Source organism: Hylaeus volcanicus, chromosome 2 (assembly GCF_026283585.1).
Source record: "Hylaeus volcanicus isolate JK05 chromosome 2, UHH_iyHylVolc1.0_haploid, whole genome shotgun sequence".
Taxonomy (NCBI): Eukaryota; Metazoa; Arthropoda; class Insecta; order Hymenoptera; family Colletidae; genus Hylaeus; species Hylaeus volcanicus.
In genome coordinates this window covers 12,030,188-12,054,294 of record NC_071977.1, presented here as the reverse complement: position 1 = coordinate 12,054,294, position 24,107 = coordinate 12,030,188, and the positions used below count along the sequence as shown (strand labels likewise).

At 36.8% G+C, this 24,107-nt stretch overlaps 5 protein-coding genes across 7 annotated transcripts; 3 read left to right on the top strand and 2 right to left on the bottom strand.

Annotated features, from left to right (window-relative positions):
• Window positions 1-567: 567 nt before the first annotated feature.
• Window positions 568-9,659, bottom strand: LOC128885187 (uncharacterized). 2 transcript variants are annotated; one of them, XM_054139068.1, is made up of 2 exons: window positions 9,068-9,659; window positions 568-8,319 (listed from the first exon to the last, which is right to left on the bottom strand). In XM_054139068.1, the coding sequence occupies exon 2, from the start codon at window positions 8,287-8,289 to the stop codon at window positions 2,893-2,895; it is 5,397 nt and encodes a 1,798-aa protein (XP_053995043.1). In that variant the 5' UTR covers window positions 8,290-8,319; window positions 9,068-9,659; the 3' UTR covers window positions 568-2,892. The 2 variants fall into 2 exon arrangements, with proteins under 2 accessions (XP_053995043.1, XP_053995044.1); XM_054139069.1 differs by having other exon boundaries at window positions 9,183-9,659.
• Window positions 9,660-10,765: 1,106 nt separating this feature from the next.
• On the top strand, window positions 10,766-15,447 carry LOC128872061 (CCR4-NOT transcription complex subunit 3). 2 transcript variants are annotated; one of them, XM_054114380.1, is made up of 10 exons: window positions 10,766-11,174; window positions 12,015-12,047; window positions 12,128-12,360; window positions 12,438-12,593; window positions 12,679-12,858; window positions 12,946-13,233; window positions 13,340-13,595; window positions 13,685-14,292; window positions 14,395-14,604; window positions 14,695-15,447. In XM_054114380.1, exons 1-10 carry the CDS (start codon window positions 11,150-11,152, stop codon window positions 14,791-14,793), a joined length of 2,088 nt encoding a protein of 695 aa, XP_053970355.1. In that variant the 5' UTR covers window positions 10,766-11,149; the 3' UTR covers window positions 14,794-15,447. The 2 variants fall into 2 exon arrangements, with proteins under 2 accessions (XP_053970355.1, XP_053970357.1); XM_054114382.1 differs by lacking the exon at window positions 12,015-12,047 and having other exon boundaries at window positions 10,767-11,174.
• Window positions 15,448-17,517: 2,070 nt separating this feature from the next.
• LOC128872062 (probable ATP-dependent RNA helicase DDX47) lies at window positions 17,518-19,869 on the bottom strand. Its single transcript, XM_054114383.1, has 8 exons — window positions 19,568-19,869; window positions 19,302-19,395; window positions 19,050-19,214; window positions 18,816-18,982; window positions 18,494-18,730; window positions 18,193-18,416; window positions 17,792-18,053; window positions 17,518-17,720 (listed from the first exon to the last, which is right to left on the bottom strand). The coding sequence occupies exons 1-8, from the start codon at window positions 19,634-19,636 to the stop codon at window positions 17,577-17,579; spliced, it is 1,362 nt and encodes a 453-aa protein (XP_053970358.1). The 5' UTR covers window positions 19,637-19,869; the 3' UTR covers window positions 17,518-17,576.
• A 1,877-nt stretch (window positions 19,870-21,746) lies between these two features.
• LOC128884881 (cytochrome c oxidase assembly protein COX19) lies at window positions 21,747-22,267 on the top strand. Its single transcript, XM_054138547.1, is given in 1 exon segment — window positions 21,747-22,267. A coding segment is annotated over 1 exon segment (291 nt). The 5' UTR covers window positions 21,747-21,976.
• On the top strand, window positions 22,227-23,911 carry LOC128873035 (phosphopantothenoylcysteine decarboxylase). Its single transcript, XM_054116317.1, has 2 exons — window positions 22,227-23,240; window positions 23,350-23,911. Exons 1-2 carry the CDS (start codon window positions 22,815-22,817, stop codon window positions 23,518-23,520), a joined length of 597 nt encoding a protein of 198 aa, XP_053972292.1. The 5' UTR covers window positions 22,227-22,814; the 3' UTR covers window positions 23,521-23,911.
• Window positions 23,912-24,107: the final 196 nt, after the last annotated feature.

Here is a 24,107-nt window from a genome sequence, read left to right as displayed (position 1 = left end):
AATTTGACGAAATTATTATCGAAAATTTATTGAATCTTTATTCGCTACTTGTTCATTAGCAAAATTTTAAGTTTAATGAATAAATGTCAACGGAAAATAAGAAGTGCAATCACTTAGGCTCGCCGAAAGTAATGTATTATTATTTTATGATACAGAGGATATCTTACAAAGATTTCGTCACGGACATTATGGGTATTGAATTGCCAGAGGAAACGAGGGCTGACGACGAATAATTAATCTGTGTTGTTACTTGCATTGCTGGCACGTTAACGTCGATTATTATTACCATTAATATTATTATCATTACCATGTATTGCGAGTTCTATTAAACATGTATAAATACTAACATAGTTAGCAATTTTTTCTGCTTTTATGCGTTTAAAAAAAATCAATATTTCGACGACGAACAAATTCGATTACGCGTAATTTATTTAACAATCAGATCGGTCAGAACGATGAGCGTAATTTTGGCTCAGAATAATACTAATATCCTGTTAGTACTAGTTTCTTTCCTTATGGTTTCGATCAAATACGAACTACAAAAGCTAAATAAATTACAAGTCGAACAAATTATAAAAGTCAATTACAAATTAGAAATAAAAAGTAGCGAAATTCGCGTTCGAACAATCGTTTTTATCGCACATCAAATTATTCTTCGATCGGGTATCGTGTCCGGTACATCAAATTTTCGCCCGCAGAATATCACACTAACGTTAATTCGAATTTCAACGTACAACGCTACACCGAAAGTGGTTTAGAGGAATCAGAACGTTCCGTATAGGCCTAGCAATCGGTTCCAATAAATTCATACAGCTGTGTACTCATTCAGAAATCTTTTTGTCCGCAGAAGAGCTGTTTACGAAGAACAAATAATAACTAGACTAGATAGTGATAAAAAATCCGCTCGTTAACTCGTCGATTATTTTAACAAAAAAGCACGGAGAAATAGATTGAAACGTTGCAAAGGAAGTTTCGCGGAATACAACATAATAGTAAATAGAAAATAATGGATGAAGAGGAGACGAAAATCTCAATGCGTGTAATTATAAAAATTTTGCAACTTTAAGAAGTAAAAAGAAGAAAATCACGGTCTGAATGGAAAAAAAGATCGTTCAAAGCGTACAAAGTGGGTTACGCGTACTTTAAAAATTAAAATTATTGGTTCTTCAAGGAATGCGATGATCGAACAGGGCACAGACACCGCCAGCAGTGCCGACAGTCGTATCAGCCGCGATATCGCGATTTCGAATTGATAAAAACACAGCCCTCCCCTCTCGTGCTAGACTCGAAAAATTTGTCGTTCTACACGACGTAGCCTAGGTTTCGCTCTATAGAACGCTACACCGCCTAATTGGCTAGACTAATCAATTTATACACGGCGCATTTTCGTCGTTTAAAAGAAGTACAAACAAATGTACACAAAAGTTTCATTGTTATAAACTCTAAGGCGTATGTACAGTTATATACATTTTTTTCGTTATTGTATCAGCTTAAGAAAAATATCAACGTGGAACAGTTTACGATTCGTTTGTTTACGAAGAAGAAAGAGGAAAAAAGTCGCTTAGAGCAACGTCGACTGTACAATTTTCTCTTCGCTCTAGTCAATTTCCCGGCAATTTACGTTCAAATACAACTAAATCGAACGTTATTCGCAACGTGAAGAATATCCGAACATTTTTGAACAATAAATCAATTTTGGGGACTTTGAATTGGCTCCAATTGGCCGCTTGTATCTTGAAGAATTCGAATTCCTTGAGAGCCAATCGAACTATCGAGACTTGGTTGAAATTGTGTAAATAAAAGGTCATAATACAATTATAAATTGTTAACATTAATTAATATTAAAATGGAACTTCTACCGCTACTCAAAACATTTGAAAGTTTATGTATAATAGTTATGTCGCTGGAGACATTCGGAGTCTTTTTAAAAACATACAACTTTGAATAATATTTAAAAGGATTCGACACTTTCAATTATACATTTAAAGTAGTTTCTAGTATAGAAAAAGTATCTAGTTTCACCATTAGCTAAGCGGACGACTAGTGAGGAGTATAATCACATTAAAGGTTTAAGAATCTGGAAAATCTTGAAAGATCTAACAAATACTAATTAATATAAAAAAAAACTTGAATGTTTTGCCATATTAGTATAATGTTCGACCCTCGAGAGAATAGAGTAATTATAAATAATCTGTATGCTCAAGTTATGATTAACTATCTCAAGAATTCATTAAATTTAAATCTACATGGAATAGTGATATGAACGGTCACTTTTGCAAAATATTCAAATTCTTTGTCTCGTGATAGATTTTCATAACTGCATTAATAACACTAGTCGTTATTTTGAGCGTTCTAAAATAAATATTTCCATATGCCAAAATTAACTATGAACATTTTCAGCTTTTGTCTACCTAGGACTTTTTCTAACAAGCTCATTTAGAACTACATGTAATAAAACGAGAACTATCTTACATAATACTATCAGAAATGCAATGTTATCATTGCACGTAAAAGAATACATCTAATTTTCATATAAAACTTCGTGCGATTCTTACACCTTTCTTAATTTATTGTTTTACAATAATTTCATATTAACCACCTCAAGTTGTTTTTTTTTGTTTTTTTTTTAACGATACTGTATTGTACAATTCTATTTAATTCGAGGCTCTCAAGGAATGTCGACGATACAGAGTTTCGGAAACCTTCGAAATCCTCAAATTCATTAAATAGTTCAAAACATTAAGGATCATTCGAACATCACTCGAAGCAACCTGAACGCATCACACAAACCGTTCAAAACGCTACAAAAGAAGAAGGCTTGGAGAAAATTGAACGGTCACCGTCCAGTACGCCTAGAAAGCAATTTCAACACGCAGACACCATTCGCTGCTATCAGTCAAAGTAGTCCTCGCTATTCTGCACGATACCGTGCTTCTTTCTACAATCCGGGCAGTACCACTTGCCCTTTGGTGGCACCATGATACCGACACACTCGAAATGAAACCACTCGATGCGGCAGTCCTCACCATCGCAGGCTATCATTTCCGAGACCTCGTCGTACGGACACTGACAATAACAATAGAGGTTGACCGCGCGTTCCGGGATAGGCGCGTTGCTTTCAGGCAAATGCGTTTGCATTTGTTGGCTGGCTTCCACCTCGGAGTCGCTGGAATCGCTGCTGCTTTCTACTGGTTCCTCTGACTCCGTCGCGGAGGCCGTAGCGATTCTCAAGCTTTCCGCTTGGGTCTCCATCGGTCTGTACGCCATGGTCTTCCCACCAAAGGACAATCTCGGTGGCAAAGGCTTCAGACTTGGTACCGTCGCGAACGAAGGTGGTTCCACCTTCCTCCACTTAATCGAAGGCTGCTTGTCTGCCTCCTCGTCACTGGAATCGCCATAGAATCGTTTAGGTACACGCTTTCGTTTCGACGAACGCTTGTTCTCGGTCTCAGAGCCACTGCCGCTAACATTCTGGTTCGTTATTCCCATCGCGTGATGCTCCACCGCCGCGTTCGCGGTGTGCATGTCGCTCGCGGAAACGCTCGGTGCGGATGTCATGCTCGGCTGCATCAACGCCGGCGACGAAGCCGAGAAACCGGGATTCTTTTGGTAAAACGCTTTAGGAATGTTTAGTTTAATGGATTCCACGGCTGGCGCCGCGTTACGCTGCTTCGCCCTCTCGCCTTTTTTCCGTTTCTTCGTCTTCACTTTCCTCTTCTGCTGCGGCTGGTCTTCTGCAGTGCTAGGCATGGGGTCTGGAGAGGGAATCGCGGTGTCTGTGTCCGTCAAGCCGTTGTTCAGAGGCATCGTCGACTCTGTGGACGCTGGTGCAACCGCTGCCAGGAGCAATAACTGATTTCGTTTCTCAGCGAGGAGTTTGTTCGCAAGCTGCTGAGGATGTTCGTCGTAGAAGTCCTCATCTGTTTCCGTCTCCTCGGTTTCTAGATCAGACTCCCTCAGCACGAGCTGTGGCTGAGACATTGGGTCCGTTGAGCCTGCTGCATTCCCGTTCTCCATCTCCGTGGACACCTTGTTATCGACTTCGACGGACACTTCCGGTTCTTGCGCAGCTTCCTTATCCTTCTTCCTATCCTTGCGGTTGGATTGTTTCTTTGGAGAGCCTTCCGAGGTAGAGCTGTCCGAATCCGAGCTGCTACTAGAACTTGAAGAACTTCCAGACGAAGAGCTGCTGCAGCTGCAGTTTGTCCCACAGGAACAACTGCTTGAATCGCTATCGCTGGACGAATCGCTCGATGAAGTGCTTCCACTTTGCTTCTTTTTCTTTGGACTCTTCGCTTTCTTCTTATTCGGATCGTTCTCACTTTGTACTCCGTTGCTGCCCGATGGACTTTTCTGCGCTTTATCTTGGTCCGCGCTCGCGTTCACTTCTTCCTTGTCGTCTACCTTGGACCCTGATTCTCCCTTACCCTTTTCCGACCATACCACGCAATAATCGTGGTCAGCCAACACTATGCTTCGCAAGAACGCCACGTCGGTCTCTGGCTCTTGTTCTTTCGCTGGGAAACTGTTGGTCGTGTCCTTCATCTCTAAACTAGCCGTGTACGATTTGAAGTTGTCCCAGATGCCATCCATGATTTGCGCGCCTTGCTCCTTCTCTTCTTCGTTCTGTTCAACTTCCACTATGCTATCCGCAGCTAGCTCGGGGGTAGCGGATTTTGGATTATCCACGGGAGACGGTGCAGTTTCCTCTGGTGGACTAGTTTTCTCAGGAACCTCGGGTTCCTTCGTCTCGACGACCTTCTCTTCTTCAGAGTCCGTGTCGCTTTCGGAGGACAGATTCAAGGGCGGCAGGTCATAAACGTCGACGACCTTCTTCACGGCTTCTTTAGGCTCCTTCATCGATTCGGAAGTGGTGGCCACGTTGTCGGTTAAGATTATTTTTTCCTTATCTGATTTTTCTTCGTCGATCACGGGTTGTTGACTCATCGCGTCTGCCAAACTCGCGCTAACTGGTAACGGTTCTTTGTGGGTGTCCTCGTGCTTGGTTAACAGTTTTCGAGAGATGAAGCGGTCGGAGCACTCGTTGCAAGTGTACGGTCGATCTCCGGTGTGTAACCTCTTGTGCACTTTCAGGGCAACGGCTCGGGAAAAGCTGGACCCGCACTCCTCGCAAACGAAAGCAGTCGGTGGTATGCAAAAATGATAAATATGTGGCCACTTCTTCTGCAGACATTTCTTGCAGAGCACGCTCTCCGTTCCGTGTTTCCAGAATAAATGTTTCGTGATGTCTGGTTTGTTTCTGTACGCGATGCCGCATCTGTAACACAAATGATGGAGCTTGTGCTTCCATACATGGTTCGAGAGACGCTGCTGATTTCCAGTGGACTCCAAACAAACGTCGCACGCGTGATGCCTCTTTCGTAGATGCACCATCAGTCTAAACGCGGAAGGAAGGCTTGCCATGGGGCAGAGACAACATCTGTACTTGACGTTGATATTCGGAGAGTACGTGCCAGGACACAAGTGACAAAGTAATTCGCTATAACTATAGAAAGTGGATTTACACATTATACAGATTAAGATTGTCTTTTGGTGCATCTTTCGATTATGAAGGTATAGTTCCTTGTGTATGGCAGAATGAAACCTACAATGAAAGCACTCGTATGTCCTTACATTTGGAACGTTGTAGGTACCGTTTGTGCTACTGTAAGAATCTAGATTGAAGAAATGAGAATCTAACTCATCGAGGGATTTTTTTAATCTAGCGATGAATTGTTCCGGGTGAATAATTATGGCAGGATGCTGAGGTTGAAATTTGTGTTCCGCGAGCATGTGCAATCCCAGTTGTTTACCGTTTACTGCTACATGACGTGCATGATTGCAGTAGACACAGAAAGGACTGGCAACTTCTATGCAACGCTTTAGTAGATCTTCTATTTCTATACTGTCTAAAGTACCATCAACGTTGAGATCGACGCATGGAATATCCTCTCCAGCCAACATGATTCCATCGTTCGGCTGTATTTGAGGTTGTACAACGTTGTTTATCTTGCTATCATTTACATTCTGAATTTCTTCGTTACCCTCAAGCTTTTCATTTGCGTCTACGTCAGCTGCTGTGTCCTCTACCGCTTCTTCTGCCTGGTTTCCATTTTCTTCAACATCCATGTTCGATTCTGCATGAGTTTCTGGTGCAATGTTCGCTTCGTTAGTTTCATCTACTTCCTCAGTCTCATCGGCGTTACTACTATCCACAACTGCTAATTTGAAGCTATCAGAATCGCTGTCTACATCGTTTGCTGGATCACTGTTATTATTTTCTCTCTCCCCTTCGAAAACGTTAGATTTCTTTTCTTCCATTAACGAACTCTCGGCATTGTTATTTTCCTCCGACTCTTTGTTAATATCATGACTCTCTGTATCGTCGTTATTAACTGCAACAGAAAATTGAGAGTTCCTATTGGTACATATTTTTATAACTAAACTTCTGTCAGAAGAAGCAATGGCATTGAATGACATTGAAGACTGAGATTCGTTAGATTCCTCGAAGTTTCCTTTAGATTCATTCTCGCAACTTTCTTCTTTTGTTTCTGGGTTCAATACGTGTGATTCGCGCTCAGGACTAAATAACGATCGATTAGCAGGACTATGAACAGGACTTTCAGATGCATGAGAACTAGAATCAGTTTTTGTTTCCGATATAGTCCCCGCTGTTTCGTCCATAGTTACATTTTGTTCTGCCTCTTGATGTACCGAATTTAATTCATTTGTTGTTATATTAGCTTCATCTGTTGAATTTAAGGTTTCCATATTGCCTGCTTCATCAGAATCTGACTCTGGTTTATCTGACGCATCCAACATTTCATTTGAACCCGTATCATCCTTCTTAATCGTAGCATCAGAATCTTGCATATTATTTGTACAACGTGATACTTCCATGATAGTTTCTGTTACGCTATCGTATGGCTTATTATGGCTGTTCGCGTCACTCGGTGATCTTACTTCCGAATCATTTTGACAAATCTCTCTTTCACTCGTCTCTCCTGTTTCTTTGCCAGAATCTCCAATGTATTTTGAAACTTCCATTATTGTTTCCGAAACTGTATCTTTAATCGAATCGTGAACGTCGCTTTGAGAACCTTCACCCCTATGTAACGTATCATCAAAGAGCTGACTTTCGTTTAATTGAGATACAGTTTTATTGTTTGTCTTTTTCATATGCGTGTTTACTTTTAACTGATTTGAAACACCATCTCCCATATGCTTAGATCTATTATTTTTTATTAGTTTCCTAGAAACAGTTTTGTTTCCAGGACTCACAGCTTTTTCGAGTATATGCGTTGGTATTGTGCCTGTTTGCATAGTATGCGGTAAAGACGCACTTACTTCTTTACATGCGTCGATAGCTAAACTACATGTACTCGCATGTGAACCCGTCTGCCTGCACAAGGTGCATATAGACGCGGTGGTGTCTTGCTTAGACGTCGGCGAACAAAAGTGATTATAAAAATTATCTGTTTCCGAAAAAACCTTTTCACAAGTGCAACAAACTAAATAACATGATCCTTTGAAAGCACCATAAAATTCTTCAACAGATGTAAACGCCATTTCTGGAACACTATGATTCTTTGTTAAATGATATGATAGTCTTTCTGCTTGGCCAAACATCCCGAGACAAAATAAACATATATGACGCTGATGTATGTCCCTCATATGTAAGAACAAATTCCAATTTTCAAAATACGTGCCACACGCAGCGCATAAATAAACTTTTCTTGTAATCTTAAAGTTGGGAGAGTGCTGCACTGTAGACGATTCTGATGTGCTGGGCATCGGTGTCATCGTGGAATTACAGGTGCACAAATTTTGCTTTAATATAGAACACAAATTTGACGATGAGTTACACTTTAAACACTTATTCTTTGACGAAGGTTGGAGACCCAAATATTGTGCATACTCTGTTATTTTGCCTCGTTTAATTTCTGCCTTTTTTTCCTTGTTATTTTTTGACAATGCATTACAATGTAGCACTTGCTGGTCTTGCACTACACTTTTCGATGTATTCGTTTGAGTTTCTTGAGCTTGTGCCAGAATACGTTTCTTAAAACCTTTGAACACAATTTTTGATCCTGCACTGTTGTTTTTGCTTGGCGAATCTTTAGTTACAATCGAATTATATCGCAGTAATTGCTTCTCCTCTTCTATCACATCAGCGTATGTACTATCAATAGGTTTCAATGAATTTCCAAGAGATGCATCATTAAGTTGCTGTTCTCCCAAATTATTCCACATATCCACAACTTTACTTTCACCATCTTCATCTTCCATAATAGCACTGCTTCGCTACAGCTGTACTACCTATAACATATAACACACATGTTAGCATAAAAACATCAATTTTTGAGATTTACACAATCATTAAATCCTAGTATCATAAATCAAATGTCTGTCATTATAAACACAGGTAACAGAATTATAACACTGATAAGGCTTTGTATTAAATATTTAAGAATTCATCTATGTTAATTGAAACAAAATGAAAACACAGTACAAAGTATAATGTCTCATCAAAATCAATTATAATTAGTATGCGCATAAAGCCACCTGTTACACTTAATGTGATTTTTTAATAATATCCGTGCAATAAAAGCAATGAGCAAAAATTCAAATTATGTTTTACAAGAGCTAAGCTACCATATAATTTTGGAAATATAAACATTCATCTTGGCCTAAGAAAACAAAGTCAGAGATTGGAGTGAAACATTATATATTACATTCATATTAACTCATAAAACATTGAACTTTCTGTTCATAATGGAATTGATAAAGTAAGAACTATTCGATATAATACCTCTGACATGGATATTACAAATCTAAGCACATGGTATGACATGCAAGAAGCTCTTCGCTGTGACCATCGGTTCACAATGATACAGCTCCAAAAATTCCACCAAAAATTGATTACCACAATAAAGCTAACGTCAAAGTAAAGTAAATAAAAATGCACACAAAACCAGAACGTCACGATAACAAGTTTCAACAAGAGAGTAATGCTGTAAGCTTTTGTTGCACACAAGGTGAATCCAGTGTAACAAGGGTTGCGTACCTTCCGGTAAACTCCGGCTCGAACGAATTGCTTGGAATTACAAATGAGAGTGCGCGTTTCGTAAAAATGTAAACGATACAAACAGACGCTCTTGAAACGGTACAAAGTGGAGCACCTTAAGTGGTTCGTCGCGATCCGCGCCGAAAAGGTTAGTAAAATGGCGTCATATCAATGAATACGGCTCCGTCCGTGCTTCCAACACGTCCCCAGTGATGCCACCTTTCGTCATGTTTCAGCATAGCCTGCCGTAGGAGAGGTTAGACCAGAGACGTCGTAGGAAATAGCGTCAGTAGTATTTTGATTCTTTGATAATCAGTACAGGACTTTAAATCTGCCTCGAAGAACGTGATCCGACTTGAGCGCGAGTGCGCTGTTGCCTGGCCCACGGCTGTCGTGCAAAAACTCGAAACACGAATCGACGGCATCTCTCGTGGACGTACTCATATACGCCCAACGTAGTGCCTGTGAAATACCCCCACTCCGACTCTAAACCTAAACCTGACCCAGCCAGCCGGAGCGTCGAACTTCGATTAATAGAACACTTGATTTCCTTCCTCATGGATTTTTCAGAAATAACGACGCCATTTGAAGTTTCGTTAGACTGCCGATAAAGTAGACCAACGTGGTACAATTTATTTAAAAAAATATAGTATTTGAATTGTTGCCTTTGTCTTGCATTCAATTAGATTAACGTGTGTGTATTAATTAATGGTAAGACTCGGGTAAGAGGATATGGCATCCTTGTAGTTCAATTTTCAACAATTCGAAAGTTCAAAATATTAAAAACCTTGCAGAAATACAATCCAAGTGTCGCCAATAATGTAACTAGTTTTTGTTTTGGGAATTTAATAGCTTAGAAGTGAAAACACCTGAAAAAAATTTGGAATTTTCATATTGTCATTAATATCTGCAAAAAGATATCAAAAAAAGGTTAATTCAGAGTTTTTTCATGCCTTATTGACTTATATAAAAATGTAAGTTATTTAATCAGTGTTATTTACCAGTAACAACTTGTTTATACGTTCTTTTATCAAATCAATTATTTGTTCTTTCATTTCAGCCAAAATAATTGAATTTCTTCCTAATTATCATACTCACTGTCACCAACTTACTAAAGTTTATGAAGGATAATAAAACTAGAGTCTATTTAGGGTAAAATATTTAGTGATTTTTCCTGGCATTGCACATGCCCTTCTCAAAAAAGATACTTTATGCCAATATAAATCCAATTGTATTAAAATGCGCGGGCTTATTGGTCTATTTACGTTTCATCTATAACATTTGAAAATGTCAGTTTAAATTGATCTATAAATGAAAATATAACGATACTTTACATTACAAGTAGTAGGAATATATCAACATCTCGTTCTATTTCCTTCCTGTTTCCATTTTGTCTTTCAGTTCATTCACATTTAAAAAATAAACTGCAAATGAAATCGGCGTGCATGAAACTTTATCGAAGGCCGTTTCAAATACTTCTCAACTTTGCCAGAATATCAATTTTTGAAGTTTCATTTTTGCATCATCTATTTATCAATATTTACGACCTGCATTAAAATTACTTATTTACAATAGAACATGTGGGCATTCCATCGTAGAAGTTTGTAAAAGAACCTGAAAGGAACATTTCCGTTGTAATCGTTGCAAACGCGTCGAAAGGTTTAAGCGATTTTCAATTGGTTTATGAACGCGAATGCATTAAGTATGTGCGTTAGGTAGAATGTGTGAATGCGCCAATGCATAATACACCATCTCATTTATTCAGTATTTCATATATATCATTTGTTGATGCTATCACTTTTTGTGTATTTTTATGTGTTGTCGATTTACGACTATACGTAGCGTATGTTGTTTACCGTCGAAGTTAAGAGTTTGACGGAGAAATAAGAGCGAGCATCAACGCAGCTCGTTCACGGACGGTCGGACGTTGTCATTTGAAAACGGAAGCCATCTTGTGGCCGAGCCTCCCATATTATACTGGGAATAATAGTTCAGCGACTATTTGTCCCGTAAAATTGTTCCGTACTTTTTCCATTACGTCTAGACTATGCATGAATTATTGTATCACATGTTTACATAGCCATGGCTGCGACGAGAAAGTTGCAAGGTGAGGAGAAAATGTTTCCAGCATGTTTACATTTAGAAAATTTTGTTATGGGCCCTGCACCACTACAACTTTGCCTGTCGATCTTGCTTACCGTCCTGCAGTCCTCTGCCCGGTTTAAACGCTTGTATTTTCGACTAGTAGCAGCCTATTTTTAACTCGCGTTATCTATTTGCATGCAGGCTTCTGTGCCTGACAGTTGGTATAGGTTGCCAGGGTACGATAGATTGGTATGTTCTGTTCGACTTTTCACATGTTTCTTTGATAGAGGTTTATTCTTTCTGATATGAACTGTATTTAGAGCAATTTAATGGTTCTTCCTTATGTCAGCATAACCTTCTAAATGGCTCTACATTCCACTTGTATGGTACACATGTATAGTGGTGCCGAGGTAGAGCATTTGTTAAGTACTCGTCAGTATAAGCTTTTAACTTAAGTTTCTTAAGTATAGAGCGATGTATTATAAGAATTTCTAGAATACTATTAGTTTTGTGTTCTTTTAATATCTTCTATACACGTTCATAATGAAAAAATAAAAGAGTTCTTACCGTTATTCACAATGTTTTATTGCACCCAATACATTTCCAATTAGTTTGGTTGTAGCATTTAAGTCGTGGATTTATAGTACAATGTATCTTAGTAGGCATTCTCCTTTGAGGTAATAGAGTAATAGAATAAATGGTCTATGCTGCGTGTGTTATGAAGAGTTTATTTGTTTTCCATTAAAACAAACTTGTAATTAAAGGGATCACCCTCTTTTTATGCATTACATTTTGTTCATAGCATTTTTAAATTAATGTTTGTATTTGCTGATAAAATCAATTTTATTTTCACATTTATTAGAAATGATAAAGTTGGAGTCAAACATAGATGAATGTTAGTAATAAATGATATTGTATATATTCATGTTTCACATAATCTTGCAGACTGATGTATGTATGTTTTTTAAATTTTAGGTGAAATAGATCGGTGCCTTAAAAAAGTAACAGAGGGTGTAGAGACATTTGAAGACATTTGGCAGAAGGTTCATAATGCTACGAACAGCAATCAGAAGGAGAAATATGAAGCAGACCTTAAGAAGGAAATCAAAAAACTCCAGAGGTTACGTGATCAGATCAAAACCTGGCTTGCATCTGGCGAGATTAAGGATAAAACTACGCTTCTTGAGTATAGGAAGTTAATAGAAACTGTGAGTATAGTTTATCAAGAAATTCAAAAATAAAAAATTGCGGAACTTACTAAGTGTAGTAATTGTTTTTTTTACAGCAAATGGAAAGGTTTAAAGTTGTAGAGAGAGAAACAAAAACGAAAGCTTATTCGAAGGAAGGTTTAGGAGCAGCTCAAAAACTTGATCCAGCTCAAAAAGAAAGAGAAGAAGTTAGCAATTGGCTTGCAAGTTCCATAGACGCTTTAAATCTTCAGGTATGGAATAGAGGATTGCGCTTAATCGGATTCACGACATTTTTTTGTAACAAGTATAATTTGCTTTTGATCGATTTCGGTATAGCTGGATACATTTGAATCCGAGATAGAATCATTACTTGCGGGAAAGAAAAAAAGGTTAGATAAAGATAAGCAGGATAGGATGGATGAATTAAAAGGAAAACTTGATAAACACCGTTACCATATCCGAAAATTGGAAACATTGTTACGCATGTTGGACAATATGTCTGTTGAAGTTAATACTGTAAGTGAATGTCAATGAAATTATTTCATATATTAATATTGTGAACTTTCATAATTATTTAATCATTACTTTTCACGTGATTCGCAGATTAAGAGGATAAAAGATGACGTAGAGTATTATATTGAATCCTCACAGGAACCTGATTTTGAGGAGAACGAATATATTTATGATGATATTATTGGTCTCGATGAAGTAGAGTTGTCTGGAGTTGGTATTCCTTCGTCAGCGACTACAGACAGCAACAATAGTAATGAGACTGGAGGTACACCAACCTCAACTAATTCTGGTACTTCACCCATACCATCACCTCCATTGAGTTCCACCATGCACAACCATTCGAGTGATAGTTCTATGGATAATGACAAGAAAACAAAGGTATGTATATTATACTTCGGTTAGATTTAGTGCTACATGGTACTTTGGTGGTTCATTATATTAGTTGTTTCAATAATTGATAATAGAGCAAATACATTGATTTCAGCCTGTGAAACCTACAGCAGTCAGGCCACTATTAAATTCACAGGCGAGCATTCCAACCACGGGAAGCACTGCCACTATAAAGTCGAATTTATTGTCGAGCAGCACTCCAAGCAAGACCATTCCCATGACACCTAGCCATAACTCGCCTAGTTCTACAAGTAATCATATTGCAACAACTAATGCAGGCAACTTTGCCACAGTAGCTGCTTCGCATAGTAACTCACAAGCCATCCATTCTACCTCTAGTAAAACATCTTGTAAGTAAACTGTGAAACATCATTCATAAACAATATTAGTAGTAACGATATATTGAATAATTGTATGGTTTATGTTTTTTAATTTGCAGCTCACAGCAGCGAAAATGGTTTGTTATCGTCTTCGTCCACGTCCAGCGTTACCTCGAATGTGCCACAAACGATCTCACAGCAGCACAATAATCCTGCACCCATACAGACGACACATGTGTTGCACAACCAACAAAATCAGAATCACAACAGTGAAACCGAAATGACGACGCCGATCCCACCATCTTCTTCACCACAATCGTCAGTCAGCAGTAGGTCTTCACCTCTGCCCGCAAATTCCTGCTCGCCAGCGCCATCCACTGCCAATGGTCTCATCCCTAAGCTTCCTGATGGCATGTCCTCTTTGAAATCCATAGCCCAACAAGTAATTGTCCGAGCAGGTTTGGAAATACCGCCGTCCGAGTCGAATAGAAACATCTTTGATAGTGCTAAAGCGAATAATAACAACAACAATGCCACCTCGGAAGCACACATTCCTCCTCTGCTTGGTGTCGCGCCGCTCGGACCGGTACCTCTTCAAAAAGAACATCAGCTGCAGTTCCAGATGATGGAGGCTGCTTACTATCATATGCCTCATCCATCTGATTCTGAACGCTTGCGATCATATTTACCAAGAAATCTGTGTCCAACGCCTCCTTACTATCAACAGGTACTTGATCGTTTTACGTTAATTATGCCTTGAAAATACTCTGGTAATCTAATTCTTATTTTCTTTAGTACTTTTGTTAACGTTTACATAAACCCTTTTTAGGTCCAACTTCCTCATTCTGACACTGTGGAGTTCTTCCAACGTCTTTCAACGGAAACATTATTCTTCATATTTTATTACATGGAAGGTTCTAAGGGCCAGTACCTGGCTGCAAAAGCTCTAAAAAAACAAAGTTGGAGGTTTCATACTAAATATATGATGTGGTTTCAAAGACACGAAGAACCGAAAGTAATTAACGAAGAATACGAACAGGTTAGCATGAAATATCAATTCGATGGTGAACAATGAATTATACATGTCATGTTAAATAGTAACTTACCGTGTTTAATATATTTGTTTCAGGGCACCTACATTTATTTCGATTACGAAAAGTGGGGGCAAAGAAAAAAAGAAGGTTTTACATTTGAGTACAAGTACTTAGAGGACAGAGATCTGAATTAACCAGTCCTGTTGCTCGTGGAGTCTCCGAAATGCACTATTTCTGTACCGGTATTATCAAAAATCGAAAAGACAGATTTATTTTTTACAATTCTATATTTTCACAAAATATAATTTTATTTATTGGTAAAGAGTATCTCAGAAAAAAGTAAATGAAAACAAAAAAGAAAGAAAAGCTCGTGCATAGCAAAAAAAATGAAGGCACTTCATTATATTTCAACGTTGCGATGGTAAACTCTTCTATATATTCATTTTCGAGAGAAAGAAAAAGCGAAATACGAATCACGAAATTGAAAGAAACAAAAATGCAACTATCACAAAGAATAGAGTAAGTTAATCGGGGACAGTAAATTGTAACTATAAAAAGTAATGATACGGAAGGCACCAGAGACACACTTTTAACATTTTAGTGTGTGGTGTGTGATACAAGAGGAAGAAGTTATACTCGCTGGCGACTGACTCTGTAATACCAGTACAAACATGCGTGCGGCCCATCTGCCGTTTGGCGGTAAGGTGGAGGGCGCTCATGCAATGGTATGTCTTAATGTTAGATTATAAGTAGCCTTTTTGTATAAAGTATATTGAGGTATAAAACCCTTAAATTGAATTACTGTACAGAATGTGTAGAAATAGTGAATAATAATATTATGGAATATATTTTATTTCTCATTTAAATGAAACCTAAGTTGTTTCAATTTTTGTCACATCTGGCACATCTTTGACACCTTGCATTCGGAACATTCCATCCATTAGATTTTTGCCCTCGACCAGTTACTTAGATGCGTTTCGACAATTTAAAAGCGAGTATCGATCTCGTTCAAGTCAGAAACGTGCTCACTACGTATTAATAGTAGCATACTTAGAGTAGGCTACTATTTTACTGCACATCTTGTCAATTCAGGATTCTTGGTTTCATTCGTTTTCAGCAATCCCTGCGCGCAACGCACTGTATTCGTCAAATGGCGACTCGTGATAATCACTGTTCATATGTATTTATGAATTATTGAAAGAACGAGAAAGAGTGTGTGAGAGAGAGAGAATGAATGGTAGAGAGAGCAAGTGAGAGCTATATTGTACGAACTTATTTATTATAAATTGTTGGTATCACCAAAGGCGAAACATCTCTGACGGGAAGCAAAAGAAGGAACGTTTTCAATCATTTTATATGTACATACATGTATATTTCCTTATTTGTTTGATCTCCGTTGTTTCTTGTTAAATGTTGAATGGTGGTATCGACATTTGGAATAAATAATTTCAGACAAAAAGTCTTTGCTTCAGAGATTGAAGTGATCGCTTGCACGCGTGCTGTTTGTCATTACAAAAGCCTTCGACAACGAGATTAGACATATTGCATCCCTTAGTAATACAGAGAAAAGTTGACGTTTCTCATAAAGATCGATTTAGCGCTAGAATGGAGATCTACTTACTTAAACAAGAAATAGCTATATTCTAAGCAGATACTCTCGTTACAAACGAAATTGCGATTGCAATGTTTAAGTACATGGCAGATACCTAGCAATGGTCTTTCTTTTAATTTACTTTAGAGGCAATATTCAATGAGATATATTTCTTCAAAAACAAATGGTGTTGCAGTAAATGTTGGTTTGCATGTTTGCAATACACTTCAGATTTAATTATTCTCGACATGTTTAGGAAAAGTTCTTGCAACATGGTTATACATCATCCAATACCAATGACCCTTCAATAGTGTTCGATATGTTAATGTGTATCGAAGGTGTCATGCTTGTTAATAATACATTAATGGAAGTTAGGTCCGTAAGACTTTCAGAATTACAATAAACCAAGGATTTTTCACTTTACACAGCACTATATTATTCTCCGGTGCACAATTTTACGAAATCCGTTTTGTAACCCCTGATGTCTGAAAAAGATACAACCGTTCAATGTTATATGCAAAGAGAAAGAGATAAGGATTTGTTGCCACTTTATACAGTTAAATAACATTGTAGCCTTTAGAAATCGTACTATAATCATAATGTTAAAACGGAAGAACAGTATTGTTCACGAGTATTTTGTACTATGAGAACCTGTACAATGCTGATCCATGATTTTCTATAAAGATTTGAGGAGAAAATTAACAAATTTTACAACAGTGTGCTGTGTATAACACTTTGCATTTGTTACAATGTTTTGCTGCTCTTTTAATATATTACATGCTTCTAATCTTTATCTCGCATTTTCTAATAAACAGGGTTCTGCTTTGTAATTCAGATAGAGAACATATGAGTAGTAAACTAAATTGGTTGTGTAGGTTGACGGGTTCTGCTTTCGGTGCTTTATTAATATCATCTAACAAATATTGCTACAAGTGATAAATGACAATGGTTGAAAGATTGTGATTTTTATTGTGTATCTTATATTGTTCTCGTACGAGAACAAGTATTCGTTTTGTGTAAAAACTTAGACTATTACGATAGAACAGACTCTTTCAATATTAAGAAATTTGTCTGGTTTTACGACGTTTGATGACAAACGTTCGATTTTTCTTTTGTGAATGCTCGATCACCACATAGTCAGTTTAATTATGTAGATAAAAAATAGACGTTCGAAAGTTGCAAAAGGGAGTAAAATGTGGTTTTGTAAATTGACAGTTACTTAAGGATCTTAATGCAAACTATAAGTTTTGGATGAAAATACGTATGAGGGGAATGACGGTCTGATTTATAAATAAAACAAAACGACAATGATAATAAAAATATCATCTCGTGTTTATGTCATTTATTAAGAATTAACAAACGTGTCTGATAAGGCATCTCAGCCATTTAACCCTTTTTTCCCTTCCCTTTATTTTTTCCTTTTATTCTTTTTCTGACCCCAACAGATTGTTCCGTGTCGTCGTCTTCGTTATCATCTTGATGTTTCTTTCGTTTGCCTAATTTTTTACTATCCTCGATGTCCTTCAATTCCTGAAGCAACACGACAATGTATTTAATTCTACACTAATGTATGGAGTAACTAATGAGAGTTTCAAATTTACCATTTTTACGATACGTTGCGCTTCGGCTACTCTTTCTTGAAGGACCATTACTTCTTCTTCTTCCGTAGGATACAATGGTAATTGTTTTGATATCAACTGTTCGATTCTTTGATACAGCTCCACGTCGTATTGTGTTACAAACGTAATAGAACGACCAGAGCGGCCAGCACGCGCGGTACGACCAACTCTGTGTATATAATCCTTGCTATGCGTAGGTATATCAAAATTTATTACAATATCTACGTGAGGAATATCAAGACCTCTGTAATATACGGATAAAAGTAAAATTGAAACGGTTGTTTTTGCAATTAAATCAGTCTCATCCTTTGGATGTCAGCGGGGGGCCGATCTGCCGACCCCCGGTTCTTATGCACAGATCGGCTTGGCATCCGCATATTTACCTGCTGGCAACATCTGTAGAAATGAGTATAGATCGATTTTTTGCCTTGAATTTAGTAAGAGCAGCTATTCTTTTATTTTGTGACATCTGTCCGTGTAGCGGAACCGCGGTGAAACCCAAATTCCGTATAAGAAGAGCAGTTCTTATTGTATTGTTACAGGTTGCACAAAAAATCATAAAACTATTGCCTGCTAGTTCATTTAGGATATGTACTAGGTATACATCCTAAAATAGAAGATTTGCTATAAAGGAAGTTTTCAAGAAGTCTTGCAAATATCTGATAGTTTATGAGCTATTTGTACCTTGAATTTAACAGGAATGAATATATAATATTGTTGCAATTTCTCAACAGTTTGATACTTTGTAGAAACTTCCACCTTAACTGGATTCTGTAAAGACGCGCGCTGCAGTTTCTGAACCTTTTTGGTCATTGTCGCAGAGAATAGCAGTGTTCTTCTATCTCTAGGAATTACCCTTAAAATTTTATCTACTTCAACTTCAAAGTCTAAATTCAAAATGCGATCTGCTTCATCCATAACCTTGTAAGAATGAAATACTAAGTCAAAATATTAGGTATTTTCACTTGTTTGCAGTTAGATGTAATAAGAATATATTAATAATTACCAAAAATTTTAAAGAACGTAGGTTAAAACCCTTAGTGTTTTCCAAATGATCTACCAATCTTCCTGGAGTAGCTATTAAAATATGTGGTTTCTTTGCTAATAATAATGATTGAGACATCATGTCCATACCACCTACTATTACAGCACATTTCACACCAATACTTGATCCTAAAGTATAATTAAATCATAATAATTCATAATGACACCCTGAAATAGTAAAATAAATCTCCCCTACCTAATGCTTCAAATTGTTCTGATATTTGAAATGCCAACTCTCTTGTAGGAGTTAAAATTAAGGCAAAATACCTTTGAGGATTTTCTAATAATGCCTGTAATATAGGAAGAGCAAATGCAGCAGTTTTACCAGAACCAGTTTCTGCCAATCCTATTATATCTTTGCCTAAGCAATATGTTTGAAAAAAAAGAAGAATCAATGTATTATTTTGATTTTATATTTTCAATATATGGATGTCAGTATTAAATTTACCCTGTAGTGCTAATGGAATAGCTTCACATTGAATTTTTGTAGGTGATTTCCACTTTAAATCTTCACATGCTTTGCATAATGTATCTACAATTCCCTATAATAATATAATTTTTATAATTGATATATTTTAATGATATTATATTAGATTTTACTCTGCTAATCCTGATACCTTTTTAACGATATTATTTCGTTAGAATTTGAAAAAAATACACGAAGTTAACATTTGATTTAGGTTATATTTTTTTTGAAGAGATTTTTAAGCTTACCAAGTCCTTCCAAGCTACTTCTTCTTTATTTTCTTCATCCACTTGTTCTACTGGCTTACTTTCTTCCATTATTTATTTACAGATATTTACGATTCTATAATATTTTTAATTTACGAAGTTACACCTTATATTTTTACTTTTATTTATCATCTGCTACATAACCTGCAAGCCTGCATTCACCTGTATTAGCCTGTGCCATAGAGTGCTCTTATATATAAGCGAAACTTTAATGTTTTTTAAATCCCGATTTTATCAGCGACTCTATAGGCAAAATCCTCAAGTTTTTTTTGTAAAATAGTTCCTAGTTTTTCTACTAGGTAGCAGAAAAGAGTTAGATTAGAGGATCACTAGTTGAGAAAAAGTTTGGGACGCCACGTATTAATTGCGGAGGAACTAAAAGAAAAGAGCGCGTGAAACGACATCTTCGGAATTTGAAGAAACTAAAGAAGAAAGCCAGGGACAGTATATCATCGCGGGAAACGTAGTCTTTATGGATATTTGAAGAAGGTAGCAGCGATTATCAAGAGGATAATGTCATCGTCTCAAATAAAGCAGTGAACAATCTAGCTTTTCTTTAACAACTGACATGAAAGAAGAAGCTCGAAAGAAACACCAAAGAAGCACAGGAACATCCAACCGAAGCGTCGAAGTTGCGAACGCTAATTCAAATACCATTCTCGTTTGCTGCTGCTGTTCATAATGGTAAATAAACTTACATATTAAAAATTAATAAGGATTGATATTCTGCGTGGCAGCAGAAAAGTATGGTAAATCATTGGGAAACTAATCCTTCATCTGATATCTATATTTGTAGATAGACATATATGTTCTTTCATTTCGAAGTGCACGTTTTGGTGGCTTTAGTGAAAAGCAGGCCGCCTAGCAATTGCATACCAAGTAATATGAGCTAATGGCTGTAATCTTTCGCGTTTACAAGTAACAAAAATATGCAGACTTAGAATATGAATAACGCACATATATACAGTATATAAGAAATAATAAACAATTTCTTATATAAAAATCTTATACGTTCCCATTCTTAATTATATTTTATTTTTAATCATATTTATATTTTTTACAAGGTAAAGTAGGGAAAATGCAAATGCAGTTCAACGGATTTTAAACTGTATCCGCTTTTTCTCTGGTATATAATTTCTTTAAAGTCATTTGATGCTTTTTGAAATTGCCGCTGCTTCATACGTAATACACGCGTATTGGTAGATGGCGCCACTGTTCTTAACTAGTGATTCTGTAGGTTAATACCTAGAGGATCACTAGGTATTGTAGGGGAAACCGATCAACACGCCTTTTAACGGTTAACAATAACGATTTAATTTATTTTGCTTTTACAAAAACTCGTGGGTCTTCACATCCAACAACCGTAACATTACCCAAACTACCAACTTAAACTAGATAGGAACTTATGATCTAGGGACTTTATATTTCCACCACAGTATCTACCCCATAGCTCTATCTAGTGGCTAAAGATAGGAACCATTCTACAACAAATTTGAGCGTTTTGCCACCGATGGCGCTGATTATCCTGATATTATAATAAATAAAAAGCTCATATAATACTGTTAATTTTGTTTCTTTTTAAGAGTATTTCTTTATATTTGTACTAAAATGTCGATAAATATTATTTGGGCTTGTTATTTGTAGACAAAAACTATTTTTCTACAAACTTCGGCGTTTTATCGTCGAATTAGGTCTGATCACCGCTCAATTCATTCATTGTCAGTAAAACTGACAATATTTCCCCAATTTTTGTCTAATTCATCTTCGGTTGTTAATTAGGGTTGTTAGAAAGACGTAAGATGTAGTTCCATCTATGATTCATCTATATTCATCTGAATATTCATCATAATATTTACATCAAATAGAATAGGTAATAATTGACCCAGTTCCACAGCGGGTAGTTACTAACTATGTATACAAATTTTATCGTTTTAGACAGAATTTAGTTATTAAGCTGAAGGCGTGAATGAAGTAATTACAACTGAATAATAGATTAAATAATTAAATTTATGATTCCATATAAGTTGATCTTTACAGAATGTAAAGGGACAAATGCTTAGCGTTTGTCACAAAGATCATTTTGAACAAAAAGTGTAGTATAAACATAGATTTTACTGTAAGAATAGACGTGATTATTACGATAGATCAAAGCTTGATCAATTGAATGATTGCATTCATTTGAAATGTAAAAGAATACGCTGCGTATTAATTACTATCGTAGAGTTAAAAGTATCGTCGCATGTGGCGCTCTCGTCTGCAGTTTGTCCAAGTTTGTCGTAATGGTGGTTGCAGTTTATCGTGTGGTTTGTGAGAAATTTGCGTGCAAGAGAATTCTCGTACGTTTCGTTCTTTAATTTGATTTTTCTGCATGAACACCGCTGAGGATTAGTGATGACCTCGTACACGTATTCAAGGAAGTCGTTTACGCCCATACCACCGGAAAAGGGCAGTTTTCCACTCGACCATGAGGGTGTCTGCAAATTGGAAATGGTCAAATACATGAAGTGTCTATATCAGAATAAAAACGAAAACACGATATGTAGAAACGAAGCAAAAGATTATCTCGCATGCCGAATGGAAAACCAATTGATGGCACAGGAAGAGTGGTCGAATATGGGTTACGCTGACCAGGTCAAGGAGACATAACAGCAGCGATTTATTGCCAATCGATTCTCTTATTGAAGTTCTTAACGATTGACCAGTATTTATGAACATTTCTGTCTGGTCATTTTTGTTTCATCTGGGAAAACAAATCGATGGATTCTCTAGAATATGCATAGAACTTTGCAGATAATCACGTACACACATATACATATATGTTTAGATAAGAAGATTGGCGAATGATGACTCGACATCTTTAATAGTGATTTTCTTTCGGTAGATAAACGGATTAATGTGACAATTCGAATAATTTGAGTGCAGTGGAGGGACTTTCAAACGAATTATTAAGCATTTAAGACAGCCTGTTGCGTAGAGGCCGTAGCACATTTGTCATAGAAATTTAAAAAGTTAAACCACTCTTAAGCTTAGAGCTCTGTTAATTGTAGTTCTCTGTGGATTGAATTGATCAAGGCATTTGGTGACCTATTCGTAGTAAAGCATTTCTTGTCGTGCTTGGGTGGATCTGGCCTATTTGGTATCGAGGTATTATTGACGCCAAAGAATTGCATTTTATATAGTAAAAAGTAGTAAATAACAAAATATTTAAAACAATACAAGGTCTATTGATATGTCAAACATGCCTAGAAAGAAAGTTTTGATTGGTTGCACCGGCAGTGTAGCCACAATTAAATTGCCACAGTTAGTAGAGAAATTATGGCAGAACAATTTGGAAGTGAGAATAGTGGTTACTGAAAAAGCTAAGCATTTTTTGAAAGAAGCAGATCTACCTTCTGGAATTCAAGTTTTATCGGATACCGTAGAATGGGCTGCATGGCAAGATAGAGGCGACCCTGTGTTACATATCGATCTGGTTAAATGGGCTGATTTGTTCTTAATTGCTCCATTAGATGCTAACACACTTGGCAAGATAGCCAGCGGTATATGCGACAATATCTTGACCTGTGTAGCACGTGCATGGAATCCTTCAAAGCCATTAGTTTTTTGTCCTGCTATGAATACAAAAATGTGGGAACATCCAGTTACTGCACCACAGGTATTATGAATTTTGTATTTGCAATTTGTATTTTATATTTATCAATATCTGTTTAACGTAAGTCTCATGATATTATGTAATCTATCTCAAACGTTTCCACCTTATTCAGGTAGCTCTGCTTAAGTCTTGGGGATACAAGGAAGTAACTTGCATTTCTAAAACTCTTATGTGTGGTGATACTGGAATAGGTGGTATGGCAGAGGTAGACACTATCGTTCAAACTACATTAAGATTAGTCAATCCTTGGGATCCATATTCGCCACCTGATCTACGTCTCTAATATCGTGAAGAAGAAACGAAATGTTCAACAAAGCTTTATCATCGTATAGATTAAATGTGAAATATTTTATGGGGGAAAGAAAATTTAAAGATAGAGAGTTCATAATGCGTACCGCGGTGGGATTCAAATAATTTATGCTCACAGTAAAATTCAAGTCCAATAACAAGTGTTTACTTGTACAATTACGCTTTTCTGAATGCACCGCGGTCGCGATATTTTGTTGCTCAAGTATAATGTTTGGAACAACTATGCCAAGGAATGTATTCAAGATGGAGTCCACTAGCTACAGCAGAATATAAAAATTGTAAAGAAATTCTGTTCACATATCGTTTAAAATTGACCCATCAAATAAACGTGTACATGTTTTGTTAAATATATGAGTTCAATAATATTTTAAGGCCTTTTCTTAAAGACAACTTCAATTAAAAATTGCTAAAGGAGTAGGGTAAGGAGTTAATTTTTCGAAACAGTATGACGATATTATTTCGGAAGTTATTCGACGTTTAAACAAATTTCTTTATTTATTAAACAAGTATTAATCTGGATCAGGCAAGTGAGAATGTAGTAACTGGAGTGAATAGTCCTTC

Coding starts and splice junctions, on each gene's coding strand:
- LOC128885187 (XM_054139068.1), bottom strand. CDS start 8,289: ATGGAAGATGAAGATGGTGAAAGTAAAGTTGTGGATATGTGGAATAAT.
- LOC128872061 (XM_054114380.1), top strand. CDS start 11,150: ATGGCTGCGACGAGAAAGTTGCAAG. Junction 12,594..12,678: donor TAGACGCTTTAAATCTTCAG/GTATGGAATAGA, acceptor ATTTCGGTATAG/CTGGATACATTTGAATCCGA. Junction 13,596..13,684: donor TACCTCTAGTAAAACATCTT/GTAAGTAAACTG, acceptor TTTAATTTGCAG/CTCACAGCAGCGAAAATGGT.
- LOC128872062 (XM_054114383.1), bottom strand. CDS start 19,636: ATGGAAGAAAGTAAGCCAGTAGAACAAGTGGATGAAGAAAATAAAGAA. Junction 19,215..19,301: donor TATTCCATTAGCACTACAGG/GTAAATTTAATA, acceptor CATATTGCTTAG/GCAAAGATATAATAGGATTG. Junction 18,054..18,192: donor TCTACAGATGTTGCCAGCAG/GTAAATATGCGG, acceptor CGTATATTACAG/AGGTCTTGATATTCCTCACG.
- LOC128873035 (XM_054116317.1), top strand. CDS start 22,815: ATGTCAAACATGCCTAGAAAGAAAGTTTTGATTGGTTGCACCGGCAGT. Junction 23,241..23,349: donor ATCCAGTTACTGCACCACAG/GTATTATGAATT, acceptor CACCTTATTCAG/GTAGCTCTGCTTAAGTCTTG.